At 35.4% G+C, this 17062-nt stretch overlaps 1 protein-coding gene across 2 annotated transcripts; it reads left to right on the forward strand.

The window, feature by feature from the left end:
* The first annotated feature begins 587 nt into the window (after positions 1-587).
* LOC107866878 lies at positions 588-15336 on the forward strand. Of its 2 annotated transcripts, XR_007054778.1 has the most exons (12): positions 647-1021; positions 1912-2043; positions 2121-2275; positions 2370-2463; positions 3087-3157; positions 3245-3351; positions 7370-7491; positions 7731-7819; positions 8460-8519; positions 10921-11025; positions 14003-14246; positions 14964-15336. XR_007054778.1 is itself a non-coding variant. In XM_016712885.2 (11 exons), exons 1-11 carry the CDS (start codon positions 724-726, stop codon positions 14117-14119), a joined length of 1350 nt encoding a protein of 449 aa, XP_016568371.2. In that variant the 5' UTR covers positions 588-723; the 3' UTR covers positions 14120-14506. The 2 variants fall into 2 exon arrangements, 1 of the variants encoding a protein (XP_016568371.2); XM_016712885.2 differs by lacking the exon at positions 14964-15336 and having other exon boundaries at positions 588-1021; positions 14003-14506.
* The last annotated feature ends 1726 nt before the right edge of the window (positions 15337-17062 follow it).

Below are 17062 nucleotides of genomic sequence, written 5' to 3' on the forward strand. Positions count from 1 at the left end.
GGGTCATATGGGTTTAGGCTAATTTTGCCACCCGTAGACTGTAAATCAATGTGAGTCATACTTCCAAGCTCAATATTTGCAAAAAAGTAAACCCAATCTAAAAAAGTCAGACTTCAAATACCAACAGGCCCAAATTATCATTCATCATCAGCTAAACTTTAGGGACTTTGGATTAAAGAGGACAAACTAGTTGTCCAGTTAAATGGGAGTCCTCAAATTTTTTAAATTAAGTGAGAGGGACAACTTTTTTTTGATTCTTCTTTTAAGTTTTTCAATCCAAACAACTTGTCCCTTGTTCGATAGGGACAACTATTTTTTTATTTTTCTTTTAAGTTTTCCCATCCAAACAACTTGTCCCTTGTTCGATAATTTTGCGAAATTGTTCAACAACTATTCAAGTTGTTCAATAACTGTGCAAGTTATTCAACAACTAAACTTAATTGTTCAACAACTGCGCAAGTTGTTCAACAACTAGACACAATTGTTCAACAACTGCGCCTAGTTGTTGAACAACTAGACGTAGTTATTCGACAACTGCGCAAACTTATTCAACAACTACGCGAAGTTATTCAGACAATTAACGTAGTTGTCCAACCAAAAGACTTTTTTTTTTTAATAAATTTGCGGGACCCACTTGTCCCCAATTGGAAACTTACTTTGAGCATATTTAGCTTGTTCAAAGCTCCAAGTGACAGTGGGCGGGCGAGCGAGCGAGTCGGAAAAATGTTTCTACGAAGAGTAGCGAGGCCATTGATGATGTCAGCGAAATTGAAACAGCCAACGGGGATCGTAGGTCTTCACGTAGTTCCAAATGCCAGAGAAGTTCTCATTGATCTTTATACGAAAACCCTAGAGGAGATCAAGGCTGTGCCAGAGGATGCAGAATATTGCAAAGATGTGGAAAGATTCACGCGACGCGGTTTAAGTGTATGTCAGGAGGAAGAAGATTTTGAAATGATTGAGAAGCGGCTTGGTTGTGGTCAGGCTCAGCATGAGCTTAATCTCGTTGGCAAAATGAACGGTCCGTACATGAACAAACTTTTGTCTTCCTTTTTTTCTGAATTTGTATGCAATTGTTAAATACGGGGAAATTTTTTTCCTCTTTTTTTCGCTTTTGGTTATACTGAGTGAAATGATTGATGAGCCAATAGTAGATCTATGTTTTGATTTACCTGTTTGGTACTATGGTTATGGGGGATTGGCCTTGGTGAGAAATGTAGGATAGTGAGATGAACTACTGTTGTGGTGATCTACCGATGATAGGTTTCAACCTCGATTGATAACCTTTCAAGATTAATAATGTTAGCATAAATCATATCCAACTGTGCACTAACAGGAGGTCCAAATTTGCTTCATTTGATACAATGTTCACTTTGTCAAAAATATATAATCTTGGTCTTCCGACCCGAAAAAAGTGAAGGAAGAGGTTGTTTGGAACAACACAAAAAATTGTTGGACGCAATGGCACTCTTACCTCAACACCACGTTTAGGAAAAGAGGGCTTGTTTGGCGCCAACATAATTAATTGTTCAACAGCTGTTGTTGTAGACTTGTCACTCCCGTTGTGAGGGTTTTGGCACAGGAAAAATGCAAGGGGTTATGAAGGCTCATCAACTTGCTAGGGTTATTTTGAGACGCTCGTCCTGTTCTCTTCTTCTCTGTTCACTCTCACGACTTCAATCTTCTTGTATCCTTCAACCTAATGAATCCCATAGCAGCACTTCTTCTTTACAGCGTGGTTACTTTACCTCTGGTAACATTCTGGATTTTACTTGCTAAAAATGGTGTAAAATATATGAATGCTATTTAATGAGTTTTGCAATTAACCAGATTTTAACTTGGTCGCTTTTTCCAGCTAAATGATAGATTTGACTTGCTGATATCCTAAGATCATTATTTATGAATAAACAGGTAAAATTTATGGGGATTATATGCAATCGAAATGCAATCTTCAGAGAAATGTATGTCAGTGTCAGAAATACTCTATGATGCTCAGGGCATCATATTCTACGGAAGCAGGGACAGTTGAAAGTAGTGTGACAGGTGATAGTTGTTTTTCCGTTTTGGTTTCGAGTGATTTGATGTTATTTTTTACTTTCTGAAACATAGTTTTGAAGCAGAGTCTGTGAAGGAATTGTATGACAAGATGCTCAAGTCTGTCCTGGATCAAAGAAGTGCTCCGCCTAATGCCTGGTTGTGGTCCCTAATACAGAGTTGTGCAAACCGCGAAGATGCTAATCTTTTATTCGACATATTGAAGAGACTTCGGATATTTGTTAGTCTTTTTATCTTGTTGACTTATGAATATGAGGTCCTTGTTTATTTGCATATCTAACGGTAAGTAGCATGTGGTCTATGTTTGAGTGCAGAGACTTTCAAATCTCCGTATCCATGAAAATTTCAACTGTGCCCTCTGCCAGGAAATTACCAAGGCATGTGTACGTGTTGGCGCCATTGATTTGGGTATGATGTCTGATGTGTCTTTATTACCCGAATCTTTTGTTACGTACGCAAGAATTGCAAACCTATTTGAAAGTTAATTCAGTATTTAAGCTTGATTGCTAGTTGCCACCTTTCGTAGTGCAAACTTGTTAATATCTATAAAGAATATAGTCTTTTGGACTGAAACTAGAAGTGCGTCTCGTCTTGTTGCGTTGGGTCTGCTGCACTTGCTCATCCAAGCTAAACAAAAATAAGTTCATCAGCTTCTGGTTAAAATCCCCATATTTTTCATGTTACAATCAAGTTGGAATCACTTAAAAATGTTCAGTTTTTAAGTTCATTTTATGGTTACAAACTTTTAAAGGGAAAGATTGATCAGCTTAGGATTGTAATTCCGGCTGGTATGACATGTAAGATATCCTAGTGGTCATCTTTATGGATTTTCTTGTGCAGTAGTTAAACCTTTCGAAAGACGAATAACTGAGTAGGTCCATAAATGAGATAGAAGAGTATTAGAATTATTATATGTAATTGATTTTTTTTATGGGTATCTTAATGGGCTGATGGATTGTTAAACTGAATTTTCAAGTATTTGTGCTAGCAAAAAGCTTGTTGAGAATGTTAAAGCTTCACCTTTTATACAGGTAAGAAAGTGTTGTGGAAGCATAATGTTTATGGACTGACTCCTAATATTGGATCTGCGCACCATTTACTGGTAATTTGGGTTCAACTTTGGCTTCAAGATGTATGATATGTGCATAATGATTACCCCATTTAAAAATTTGGTGTTGTATGATTGCAGTTATTTTCTAAACAGCATAATGATGTTAAACTCTTGGTAGAAATTATGAATCTGGTGAAGAAAAATGACTTGATCCTGCAGCCTGGAACTGCAGATATAGTCTTCAGGTACAAATCCTGTACACACTATTTCCAAATATTCCTTCCTCTTTGCTTTTTTTTCCCTTTCTTGTTTAATTAAATTTGGTGGCACTCCTACCTATTTGTTTGAAAATGTAATTTGTGTGGCATTCTGATTGTTCTTCGCCAACATTGTTTTTCTATATATGTGTAATTTGAGGACCATAATATCTGGGAAATTGTCAATGCCCATTTTTTTTAATTGGCTATACGCCTATTTAATCATGGCTTGAAGCTCCTAGGGGTTAGCTTGATTGGAAAAAGGTCGACAGACAAGAGTTAGCTCGATTGGCAAAGGTTGGCTGACTTGTGTCATAGGGTCACAAGTTTGAGCTCCGCGCCAGGAGAACTAAGTCTAGTTTTTATGTAGAGAAGGGTAGATGGGCGCCCCATCATCCCTGAGTTCTGGAGACTGCAGTTGGCCCAAAGAGTTGGTTCCAGGTGGATTTCTTGGTCATTGAAAAAATAATCATGCCTTGACCACACTGGAAGGAAGTAGGAGACCTTAGGAGTCGTTTGGTAGGATGCATTAGAAAAAATAATGCATGCATTAACTTTGTGTATTACTGATACCTTGTTTGGTACACTTTTCCAACCTATGCATAACTAATGCAGGCATTAGTTATACACTCTATTGTATATTAGGCCGGGCATAACTAATACATGGGAAACCCTTGGTATTAGCAACACAATGGACTTTAATGCATGCATTAGCATGTGTAAAGACACAATATCCCCTCAAACCCTTTTCCACATCTTCATTATATTTGTGGAGGGCATTTTTGTAAATAATTTTTTTATTTAAAAATATGCAATGAAAGTTACCAAACCACACACTGTATAAGAAAGAATCTTAGCGTAACTAATACAAGCATAAGTAATACGTGTATTACTAATACATCATATTTTGTGCTATTCTTATACACTCTAACAAACGACCCCTTGGTCCTATAGAGGTTTATCTACTGCTTTGCGAAAGAAGATTGATTTCTATTTGAAGTTGGTGAGTTATTCAAGCTGAATTACGAAATCCTGATGGATATTAGTTAATATTATCTGTAACTTTGAATATTTTATACCATTTTATTGAGGTCAAGAGCAAATTCTGAAATTTCTTATTATATTGCATGTGGTTTCAGTTGGATCACACCCATTGTCATATATTTTTTTTTTAAAAGGCAACAACTTGTATTCTATTCCAAACAATTAAATCTGCCACAACATGTTACAGGTTTCCATAATTATAATTTTGAAGAGAGTATCAGGAAGATCTTCAACCCTATAGCAAAAACTTATAATGAGCCTAAAATGTTTCTAACTGATTCTAGATCTTCCATGTACTCCTGTTTACACCAAAAATGAAATAAAACTATGCAATCCATCTTCATCTTTTGAATGTTATTGCACTTGTTGTTCTGGAAGATTTCTTTCTTTCCGGACAGACCACCAATGCATGCAGGTATGATTTTTCCATCTTTCTTTATGACCAAAGATACTAGCATAGCTGCTCTAGATTCACAGAGTCTGTACTGTCCTCCTTGGCATCACCCAGTTCAGATCTTTCATGTTGATGAAGATTTTCCACAAATAACTAGTGATCCTACAGTATAGAAAGAGATGAGTGACTGTCTTAGCCATGTCTTCACATAGGAAACATCTTGGATTTAGATTGAAACCACTTTTCATTAGGTTTTCTTGGGTAAGTGCACCGCCTGTTTAGCCAATAACCAAGTAAAACATGAGACTTTATATGGGATTTTTACTTTCCAAATTAGTTTCCAGGGCCAACCACCAATTTGACTGTGGGAAGTATTGAACTTCATATAGGCCTCCGTAGTACTGAATTTGCCTTGGTTGTGATTCTGCCTTACAGACTATCCTGTAAAGTAGTTGTTCCTTGAATTGCTCCAGAATTCTAAAGAACTCTAGTAGCCTTTGAATTTCCCAATCAAATTCTAGTAGTTTTCCGAAGCTCAAATTCCATCCCTGGTTTGAGCATAGCTCTGCAACAATGGTATTTTGCTGCTGGTTGAGGATGTCAATATCAGGAAATAGATCTTTTAATGTGCCTTACTCCAGCCATCTATCATCCCAAAAGAAAACCTTCATGCCATTTTCTGTTTTTATACTGTAGTTCTCTTAGCTAGTGACCATTTTAGTAGTCCAGTAACCATCCATTTCATACTTTAGCTAGATTATCTCCTTCCATAAAGCTTGCTCAAAGGATGCAAGTCTCCAAAGCCATTTCATCATAAGGCATTGGTTTTGGGTTCTCAAATTCCTTATTCCCAGTCCCTTTACTACCAATCAATGCATCCCACCTGATGAAGTAAAATTTTTTGGTTTCACTATTTCCTTCCTAGAGAAAATTCCATCTTAGAGCATCGAGTCTCTGAATAAAACCATTTGGAGTAGGAAAAAGAAACATCATGTAAGTAGGCATGGAATCCAAAACACTGGTAGTGAGTGTTAGTCTTCCCCCTAAAGATAGGTATTGACTTTTCAGTTCACAAGTCTTCTTTCACATTTCTCTACCACCCCATTCTATATATCTGTGGACTTGCTTTTAGCTCCCAGTGCCATACCCAAGTATATAGTTGGTAGTTCACCAGTCCTCCCCCGAGGGTCCTAGACAATGAAGATAGGCTAGTCACTTCGTTAACGGGATACAAGAAGCTTTCGTTCCAGTTAGTGTGTAGTCCTGAAATTGCCTTAAAGAGGACAAAAATCATCCGGTGCATCATAAGCTTTAGCATCACAGAAAATCAGTGTATCATCAGCACAGCATACTGGAAGTGAGTTATCTCCATATCAATCCCCAATCCATTTACTACTTTGAAACCTTTCCGCCAGGATTTTTCTTGGCAGTTTTCAGCATATCATTCAGCCCCTCCATGGTAATGATGAATAAAAAAGGGGACATCCATGGTAATGATGAATAAAAAAGGGGACAAAGTGGTCTCCTTTCCTTAAGTCTTTTGGTGAAGAGAAAAATCCAGTTCGAGCAACATTAATTAGAACAGAAAATTTCACAGTGCTAATACAAAATTTCACCCATCTTAACCATCTTCCACCAAAACCCCTTTTTGATTGAATCTCCAACAGGAACTTCCAATTAATATGGTCATAAGCTTTTTGTATATCCAGCTTGCAGAGGATGCCTGGAACATTACTTCTCATTCTTGAGTCTGCACACTCATTTGCCATGGGAATGACATCCATTATATGTCTTCCTTTGATGAAGGTTTGATGAAGGTTAGCCGTTGAGTATCCACCAACCTGTGCATCACCTTTTTGAGTCTTTCTATTAGCAACTTAGAAATGATTTTGTACACACTACGAATTAGGCTAATGGGCCTGAAGTCTGTGAACTCATTTGCACTCATTGTTTTTTGGGATCAAAGTCACATAGGTAGAGTTGAAGCTTTTTTCAAATACACATCTCATGGAAATTTGGTGGAGCATCTGGAAGAAATGAAATGTGAGAATCTTTGGAAGTAATTGAATCTGTAATTAGCGTTAAATACAAATGTATTTCTCTTCTATTTTTTTTGGGTGTAACATGGCAATTGCAAATGACACACAAACAATGATAGACTTTTTGAGCTCATTGCACAACATGTAGTGACGCTACCCAGAGGAGGAGCCAGGATTTCCATGAAGGGGTTCAAAATATGAAGAAAAACTGATCGAAGGGGGTTCGACATCTATTATATATACATAAAATATAATTTTAGTGATGTATAAATAGTATAATTTTCTGCTGAAGGGGGTTTGGTGAACCCCCATTCCAAAGGCTGTCTCCGCCCCTGATGCTACCCCCTCTACACAAGGTACAACATATTCTTGATGGTGGTATCACTGAACTTCCCTTTAATGATAGAGAAGTAACATCAGTTTTGTTATTGCTATGTCGTGTCTGAACTCTAATCTCCTGCTTAAGTTTTCCGTTTACACTTCATTCTTTCTAAACATATCTTTTACTTGTTGGATTGGCTTACTGCAGCATTTGCTCCCAAACTGATAACTGGGACTTGATATGTAAGTATGGTAAAAGGTTTGTCAAGGCAGGAGTGAAGCTACGAAAGACTTCCTTGGACACTTGGATGGTATTTGCCTCGAAAATGGGTACATGTTCTTCCTTTTTTCCTATATAAAACTTTTCAAAAGATATAGAATTTTACACACAAATCTTCTTTTTGGTTGCATGAGTGCAGTAGTGGTTGGTGGTAAGTTTCATAATAGAACCAAGTAATAGGGTGAATTTCTTTGTTGCTTCAGTTATGGATAATAGTTTCCAATGAAACAGTAACTTACTGCTCTGGCTTCAGCACACTGTTGTTGACTGCATCTTTGCTTCTCCTCAGGAGATGTGGATTGTTTGTGGAAAATTGAGAAGATACGATCAGAAACCATGAAGGAACATAGTCTTGGGAGTGGACTTTCATGTGCTAAGGTAGTTCGTTTTCTTGTTCTGATTTATTTTACATTTTCTTTTACCTTCCTCTCTTTCTTGTTTCAGCACAAAACTGAATTACTAAAAATTCATAGCATATAGCTTACTGGAGAAGTGGTTAAAAAGATATTTGAGGTCTTGATAGTAGAATTATAGACACATCTTTTGGTGCTTTCGTGCATTTTATGCCATTGTCACTTTCCTGCTGTAAGAACGGTGTGTCTGGATCGCTCTGAATAGTAGCACTCCTCCTTCCCATCTTCTTAAATTCAACCGAAGTAGGCAGCAATAGTTATTTAACAAACCTTGCTCTGATAGAAGGGCTGGCTATCAAGTTCTAGACATGGTTGATCTATAGTGCTAGAGAAGTATTTCCTCTTGGAGCCCTTGTAGTTTTTTGACAGCCTCAGAGCAGGTTGGATAATGGTAAAATGCAGCATCAATGTCAAAGATGATTGGGGAACTCCTTCAACATCGATTAGAAAATTGACTTTCTAATTGCTTAGAAGTTGCAAATGCAACATGATAACCTACACCTATTATTTAACATCTTTTGCTTTCGGCAAATTTAATCCAAGCATTGGATAGGGATAGATGTGGTCTTGAACTCGACATTAACAAATTTTGGCTTTGTTTGTAGGCTTTCCTAATTGACCACAAACCTGAAGATGCTGCTGCTGTCATTCAATTACTCAATCAGGTTGCTGCCAATTTTTGCTTGGTCCAACTTGTTGGAGTCTTTTATTTTATTGTTTTATGGAGAGGTTTTATCAAGCATGCACATAGCTTGTGCTATAGTGAGGATATTATAATTTGATTTGGAGGATTGTAAATAGTAAGCTCTTAGACAACTAGAATGGACTAACACTTAAGTGCTCAAAAAGTTGTCCATTGTATTGACCAATGGATAACTTGTGCTTCGGACTTGAGCACTTTGATAAATTCTGAAAATTCATGGTGATCCCCCATATCATGCATCTCTTTTTATATCCAAGGGTGTGGCCTAGTGGTCAATGAAGTGGGTTGAGAGCTTGAGGTCTTAGTTAAAATTCCCAGCAGAGACAAAAAACAAAAAGCACTGGGTGATTCTTCCCATTTGCCTGTCCTAGCCTTGGTGGACAAAGGAAAAGTTCCTTGATATTTGTTGTTGGTGGGAGGTGGCAGGTATCTCGTGGATTTAGTCGAGATGCGCGAAAGTTGGCCCCAACACCACGGTTATCAAAAATAAATAAATAATGCATGTCTCTTTTTTTCTCTTTTGGATAATTGATCATGTATCTCCCCTTTGAATAGGCTTTTTAATATCGAGGACCATCTCAATCATCAACTACATTCGAATGTTGATTTCTTGGATGTTCATAAATTGTCCGACTGACATGTTAATCATGTAGCATGCACCCGATGGTCAGAGAGAGCAGATGTATCAGTTCTATTATGATTTTCCAAATAATAATTTCTTCAAATTTGTTCAATCTTACTTGCTATTCTGATCTTTCAAACATTGAGGATTCTTAGGTTATGTGATTAAAGACTGTTGTTTTTACAATGGTTGGCTCAATGAAAGAGATGGAAAGGCCCCTGGGATTAGCTCAGTTGGATAAGGTTAAGGGACTTGTGTCTTAGTCAAAAGTTCGAGCCCAACGCCAAACAAATTAAGTCTAGTATTTAAGTTGAGAAGGGTAGAGGGACAGACCCATCATTTTCAAGTTCCAAAGGTTGCAGTTGGCCCAAAGGGTTGGTTCTAGACTAAGTTGCTCGGACTTTTCACTTTCGGTGCCGCACCACCCGTGTCGATACGACGTGGGTGTGGATGGTGTTTGCACCGAATATGGTCAATCGATTTTGGGTACTTTGACCAAAATCAACATATAAAATGATTTTTGTAGTAAACATAAAAGCTAAGATGAAATTGAAACAAATGGAATACCTTGTATATAGAAATTTCTATGTCGGTCCTTTTCATTATATCTTTTTCTAGGATTCTCCTCTTGTTTAATGTTTTCTCCTCGGAATACCTTGTAAGTGTTCCACATAATTTCTCATAATTTAGCAAAATAACTCTAGTTTTAGATATTTGAATTATTTTGGCCGAATTCCTGCACCTATATTCGTACCTAAGATCCATACTAAATCTTAAAGTTTAGAGCATGCATGATCCAACCTCTAGATCTGTACATGTATCGGACATACTCACCCGAGTCCGAGAAACTTAGTTTCTAGCTAAGTTACTCGAACTCTTCACTTTCGGTGCTGCACCCGTGTCGACACGACATGGGTGTGGGACCCATACCCGATCTGGTCAACCGATTTTGGGTACTTTGACCAAAATCGATTGGGAAAGTCCGGGCAGATTTAAGAAATTTTGTAATCAAAACAAAAGCTAAGATAAAATTGAAGAAAATGGAATACCTAGTATATTGAAATTTCTATGTTATTGCTTTTTTTTTTAATTCTCCTTTTGGGATTTTCTTCTTGAACAATATTTTCTCAAGTTTTTCACATAATATCTCATAATTTGTGTTTCATAACTCTATTTTTAGATATTTAAATTATTATTCGCCGAATCCCTGCACCCGTATCCATCTCTAGATCCATCCCGAATATTTAAATTGAGACCGTGAAGGATTCGACCTCTATATCCGAACCCGTGTTGGACACTAGCACCCGAGTCCAAGCCACTTAGGGTTCTAGATGGATTTTTCAGTGTAAAAAAATGGGGGAGTCAAAGTGATGAAAGGGGTTTTGTATGCTTTAGTTCTCCTCATTGAAGGTTTATAGGTTCCTGATTTTGGTGCATTCCATCCAATTACACGGTCTTAAAAAATCTATTGAAGAAGGTAGACATGCATATATTTGCTCGTTCTCTTTTGCTTAACTGAATAAGATAAATGAAGTCATTCCATTCCTTCCGGTGGTCATTGCAATTAGACTTTTTTTGCAAGAGTAATCAATGAATGACATAGATTAATTATTGAAGTTGACTTATTATTCTCATGTTCTTGTATATATCATGTCTCACTTGTTTGGTCCTTGTTGCATTTCATATATATGTATCCTTCGATATATACACTCAAAAGTCGAAGTGCTGATGTTCATTGCAGACAGTACCTGATTCAAGAAGGCAAAAATTCATGGTTGAACTTCAAAAGCTAGTTGAGGAGTGGCCTTTGGAGGTGATAAAGCGACAAAAGGATGAGAGGAGGAAGGTAAGTTGTTATTCCTTTTATTTTGAACAACTAATATATTAATTGAACTATTACCTTTTTATGGGAGTTGCTCCGTAATGATTAGTGCTGACGTAGGACGTGAGGAGTTTTATTTGGTTTGTTTGTGCTTGGTCGTATTTATGGGTTACCCCCTCTCTACCTCCGAAGGTAGGGGTAAGCTATGCATACACACTACCCTCCCCAGACCCCACTTAGGGATTGCTCTGGGTGTATTTGTTGTTGTTTGTATTTATGGGTTCCCTTTAGTTAGCTTCTATGTAGTTTCCCTTTTGTTCAGATCCCAGATGACTAATTCTGGTTTCTTCACAACTTGGCATGGGTTTCATCTACTGTTGTTAAGTGTGTATTCAGTTTGTATTTTTTATATCCTCTATTTAAAACCGTGTTCTTTACATTAGATTATAAGCGAAGTACTTGTAATTTTTCAAGTCTTTTCTTAGTAGATTTTTAAGGACTTCAACTTAGCCATTTGACAACAGATATTGAGGCTAGGAATTCTCCTAACGGTGACATTTCTACTATCTTCTACTATGTAGAAGAAGCATGAGTAGTATCATTAATTAATTTATAGGTGGCGTTTTAGTTATTTGAGTTTGGTGCCGAATTTGATTGTTCCAAATAAGTTAATTCTTGTACATGCCTTATTAATTTTCGACTGTGCGGACCCTTAGGGCTTTGACATAGGACCCTTAGGGCTTTGACATAGCTGTATATACTTTAAATGGGTTCCATTTCTCATTATGATTGTGGGTTGTGGCGGACAAATTTTTCCATTTTTAATTTGCTCATTTCTCCTATTCAATTTCATAGAGTATTGCATTTGATATTTAGCAGCCCTCCCCCCCCCTCTTCCCCCCTTGGGGGTGGGGTCCTCATTATGGAGCTTCTTAATTCTCCCGTTTACATTCGTTTTCTTACTTTTCTTTTTAGTCCATTTTAAAAAAATCTTTGTTCCCTCTTGGCAGCTCTGTATGTTTAAGATCGCAAGATTAAAGGGCATCTTGTGGTCTCTGGCTTAAGGCCACAAGATTCAGAAGTCTTTTTTTATTTTCTTTAACTTTGTGTCTAGTCAAAGCTAGAAAATCAAAATGTAAAGGAAGAAGCATATAGTAGAATATATGTTTCTAATTTGTCTATTGTACTTGTATGTTTATAAATTATTGATTTTGATTTTCAACGAACTTAATTCCCTTCTCATCATTAGTGTCTTGTGCAAATGTAAACATAGTGCTTTTTTTTTTTTTTTTTTTTTTTTAGCTTAGGTTCTTTGGATTCAATTGTTTTGAAATTAAATTGTGGTTATCATTCTTTTTCTAAATAAAATGCAAAGTGCTGTAAGTATAGATTCTTTTATTTAGACTTACATAGTCTAGAGCCAACAATGAATCAATATCTCTTACTCCAAGTTTAGTGTCACAACCATCTTCGAGTTCCAAAAAATTATTATTAATATAAGTATTGAATACTTCACCAATGTTTAGGTCAGGAAAGATTCATTCTTCTGAACTCATTAAATTGAAGTTGAATATAAAAAGTACTAGCAAATAATTGTGAGTCGTGATTATATCGACATAGAATATTATCAGATTATGCAAAAAGTTTAATTAAGAGATTCTTCACTTTCATTCACCTTTTTTACATAATTTAATTTTTGGTATCCTGTTGCATACCTTTGATCTTGGTGCAATAAGTAAATCTTGAAATATAAAATTATTTATTTATAATATTTGGAAATTTGTGTTTTATCAAGTATGAAATGTTCACATTTATATGGTTTAATGAAAGACAAATTTGATAATAGGAACCCTTCACAGTGATGATCCATCAGAATTCGCTGAACAAACTTGTAATGAAGTTATTTCACAATTTATATTGAAGTTTTGATGATCTGTCAAAACTTGCATATGGTAGCAAGTCTTTTCCATCCATTTGAACTCTAGGGATCAACCAAAACTTGTGAGACATTTGTGTCAAAGTTATAGTATAATTTATTCTAAAATCCTCACAGTTCGCTAGGGCTTGTGGCAAGGCAAGTATTTGCTAATCCATCAGAACTTCTGACAGTCTGCCAGGACTTACTATCATATTTTGACAGACTATTTTTTTTTTTTTTTGAGTCAACTTAAAAATGTGGCACAAGAATATCATATTCATGCAAATCAGTATGCAATATCTGAAGATCAAAAATGTTAGGCTCGAGCTCTGCATGGGCAATGCTTATCTAGTTATTCAAGAAGCCATGGATAACATGGGTACTCATACTATCTGTCACACAATCAAATTTTTTTATGTATGGTGGTTGGATATTTTATCCATTTTTTGTTTATTACCCGTTTTCAAACCCCCATATCTGATCCAACTCTCCCACTTGTCAGCACTATCCGTAATCGTATGGGACCAATCTTTAACTGCCTAGAGTGCTTCAATGCTTCAATTTTACTATAAAAACAGTTGGACTAAGAGACTGATTTGCCAATTTGTTGAACATTCCGTCCACCAAAAACAACCCAACATCAAATTCAAGCCATAAAAACACCACCTGGCATTCTAAGCACATGAGCCCAATGGGTGGTGCTAAATATGATGTGTTGTCACTGTAAATTGAGTAGTATGAAGTGTTTGCTTGGGTCTTTAGGTTATGGAGGACTCTTAGGGCTCATTTGGTGCAAGGGATAAGGGATAACTAGTCCCGGGTTTAATTATAGGATGAGCTTATCCCATGTTTGGTTGGGATAAATGCATGGGATAACTCATCCCAAGATTAGTTATCCCGAGATAACTTTTTTGCAACCAAACGACCCCTTAGGGTTTTTAGATTGTTTAGAAGGCTATTTAAGTCTAAATTTTTTTTGTTTGGGTTCCCACTTTTTATAATAATATATGTACAGTATTAGATAGATATAGGGTCACTGTATATTGTGCTTACGAATATCGTCTTTGATGGTTACATTTCCAGGAGTTGGCTGCAACGCTACATGATGATCTTCCTACCATGCTCAGTGCCTTGTCAAATATGGGCTTGAGGTTGAACGTAAATGTGGAAGATCTAACAAGAGAAGGTGTTTTTGCTTGAATTTTAGTGAATAAACATCAAACATCATGTTGCCCCTTTACAACATATTTTTGCATTACGGAGAAGCAGCCATCTCAGTTTGCTATGTTGCAGTTTTACTGTCATGACACAATTTTGTGGCTTGAAGGTAGCCTCAGAATACTCACCATTACTAAACATTGAATTACCATTCTTATCAATTGAGGTTAGGAGTTTTGTTCTGAATCATGTTTTTTTGGGGTGGGGAGTTCAGCTAGTTTAAAGTCCTTTTTTTCTTTACACAGTTCAGAAGATTTTGTAGTTTGAAATGTCAGATATCTTTATCTTTACAAAGTTCAGGATCTATTTTGCTTCTTGGAAAACATGAATATCCCTGCAATAAAATAGAAGCTACTTCTTTCTGTGGTATGTTTGTTTTTACTAGACTGAACTTTTAGCGATATTTAAAGGTATGGGTTGTATGTTAGGCTTCTTTCTATGTTTTTCCGATTGTTTTTGTGGAGATTGGAAACAAACTGAACATCTAAGAAGTATCGAACGTGTTGTAGCAGGAATGTAGCATATTTGAAAATTATTGCACTACTTTTTAGGGTCTTATGGAGTAAGGATCAAAATACCGGCCTCCTGGCTCTGGTGGCCTTAATGTTCCCCCAGAGTTCAACTTATGTTCTTTCAAATTCTTAACCTTTATTTGCCTGAGTAGCTTCCATCTCCAGCCATTAAGCAGCAGGTCACTTGACTGCTAACTCAAGTGTCTCTTTTTGTATGTCCATTTTGTTTCTCATTTTTTGTATCATAAATTATGTCAAAAGTAAAGTGGCCATGTGTGTCTCTACTAAACAAGATGTGAATCTGTTAAAAATAGGAGGTATTTTCAATGAAATAACCAGAGACATGAGGCGCCTTGATCTCCAAGTTCGACGGGTTAGTGTGAGCTCTTTGGATTGGAATTCGTATTTGGAAAGATCATTGGCTTTTGTACTTTGGTGCTTCTTTGAGATCCTTCCGAGGACTTATGCCTGTGCTAGTGAAGTTTTAATCTAGTAGGCAGTAACAATATAATGTTTTCGAAGGCGTTAATTTTAATTTTTATTATTTTAAAAGTATTTTCGCTATAAATTTAATTATTTTTTTTTGTTATTGGTGTGATGATATTTATACTTTATACCATCATATTTTCATATTGTAAATAATTATAATATCTTTTCTATATTATTAGTGATTTATTTGCAGAATTATTAAGTCTTATTTTTACTTATTTTCTTAATAATATATATCTAGATCTACAATCTATAATCTATATGTATTCTAAGTAATATATTAAAAGTGTGAAGAGTCTTAGAAATGTTGTTTGAACTTTTTGTTCTTCGTTAAAATACTTTCCAATTGATAAAATTGTTTATTCACTATTTTTCTCAAATTATTATTGAATTATATTTATAATATCTTCTATAAAATTGTGTCCTAAAATATATGGAATGATAAGTTTAGGATTTAATTATTGAATTCCTAAGGATCATAAATAGAATTTTAGCATTTATATATATAGTCTCAGAAATTTCGCAAAGTAGATTATGGGTATAACTCTTTCTACTATTCTAATTCTCAATTCTTTCAATTTGTGTAAGATTTAAATCCCCATTGGCTATGTTTTTGTACTTTGGGAAATTGGCTTAGCTACACAGGAAAATGAAACAAAAGATAATAATAACACATTAAAGAATTCGAAAATAGGCGCTTACTAAATATTACTATGCTAATAAGGAGAAGAGGTTATCGATTGCAAGTCGTTGCGTCTTCCTCCTAACGTCTAACGAGCGAACCATACTCGTCTACCTAGTACCTACTAATCCTCTATTCTCGATCTCAAGTTATATTATATTATTTCCTGTATAATCACCTTCTCCTGATCCATTTTAATTTTGAACTATATGTACATCTCCTATAACTCCTGCTATAACCAACCTCGCACCTTCAAACTGATGCATTAGCACATGCATGATGCACCTCTTCTTCACATGTCCGAACCGAAAAGTTTAATTAGTAGCTTGGTTCTCCTCTCTTCCCATGTGATAATTATCCAGATCACAAGATAGTTTAAGGAAATAAACTACTAATTTCTCATGAATAACATTTTACATAGTTAAATTATGCATGAATCTAGTTGTATTTAGCAATCCTATATTACGTCATTTATTACATTTCTGTTGTGAGAGATGAAAAGATGATTTGTTTTAATTTAGCCTTTTTCCTATTAAAGTGATGCATGTATCATGTATGATGACTCCTTTATTTTTCTTAATTATTATTTCCTCTATTTCAAAATAAATAATTTTTTACCTCAATATATATTTATTAAGAAAGAGAAGCTAGAATTTAAATTGTACTTTACATTTCATTTTTACCTTTTTACAAACTATTAAACTACTCTTGAAATTTTAGCCACATTAAAATAAAATCAATTAAGTCTAGTGAAACTCATAAAATTAAAAGTGTAAATAAAGAATAAAATTAAAGAAATTTCTAACATGTCTCTTTAAAAATAAATAATTTACTCACGTGAACGTTGAAAAACGGCTCAGTAAATCACTTATTTTAAAGTAGAGAAAATAGCATCATCATTTCAGTTTGATCATTTGTTATTATTCAAATTTGTTAGCTCGACCAATCTAATTTCACATAAAATAGGTCTAGAGGGGTATAAGCCACGTTATATCAAAAAGTTTGCTATTTCCTAAATGTAAATTCGTAATTACTCCCTTGTTCTATTTTACTCGTCTCAAATTTTTCATTATACTTATCATTTTTCATTAATCAAGACAAGACATATTTTTTTTCTTTTTTACCCTTAATTGTTTTTTCTCCAAATTAAAATGTAAACATCATTTAATAGGGTACTATGGTAAAGTAATCGTGTTATTACTAACTTTTTTTCTTAATCAATGTACAATATTAAATTGGGAC

The sequence above is a fragment of the Capsicum annuum genome, chromosome 4 (assembly GCF_002878395.1).
Source record: "Capsicum annuum cultivar UCD-10X-F1 chromosome 4, UCD10Xv1.1, whole genome shotgun sequence".
In the NCBI taxonomy this organism is placed as follows: domain Eukaryota; kingdom Viridiplantae; phylum Streptophyta; class Magnoliopsida; order Solanales; family Solanaceae; genus Capsicum; species Capsicum annuum.

Coding starts and splice junctions, on each gene's coding strand:
- LOC107866878 (XM_016712885.2), top strand. CDS start 724: ATGTTTCTACGAAGAGTAGCGAGGCCATTGATGATGTCAGCGAAATTG. Junction 2,044..2,120: donor AGTTGAAAGTAGTGTGACAG/GTGATAGTTGTT, acceptor GTTTTGAAGCAG/AGTCTGTGAAGGAATTGTAT. Junction 11,026..14,002: donor AAAAGGATGAGAGGAGGAAG/GTAAGTTGTTAT, acceptor TTACATTTCCAG/GAGTTGGCTGCAACGCTACA.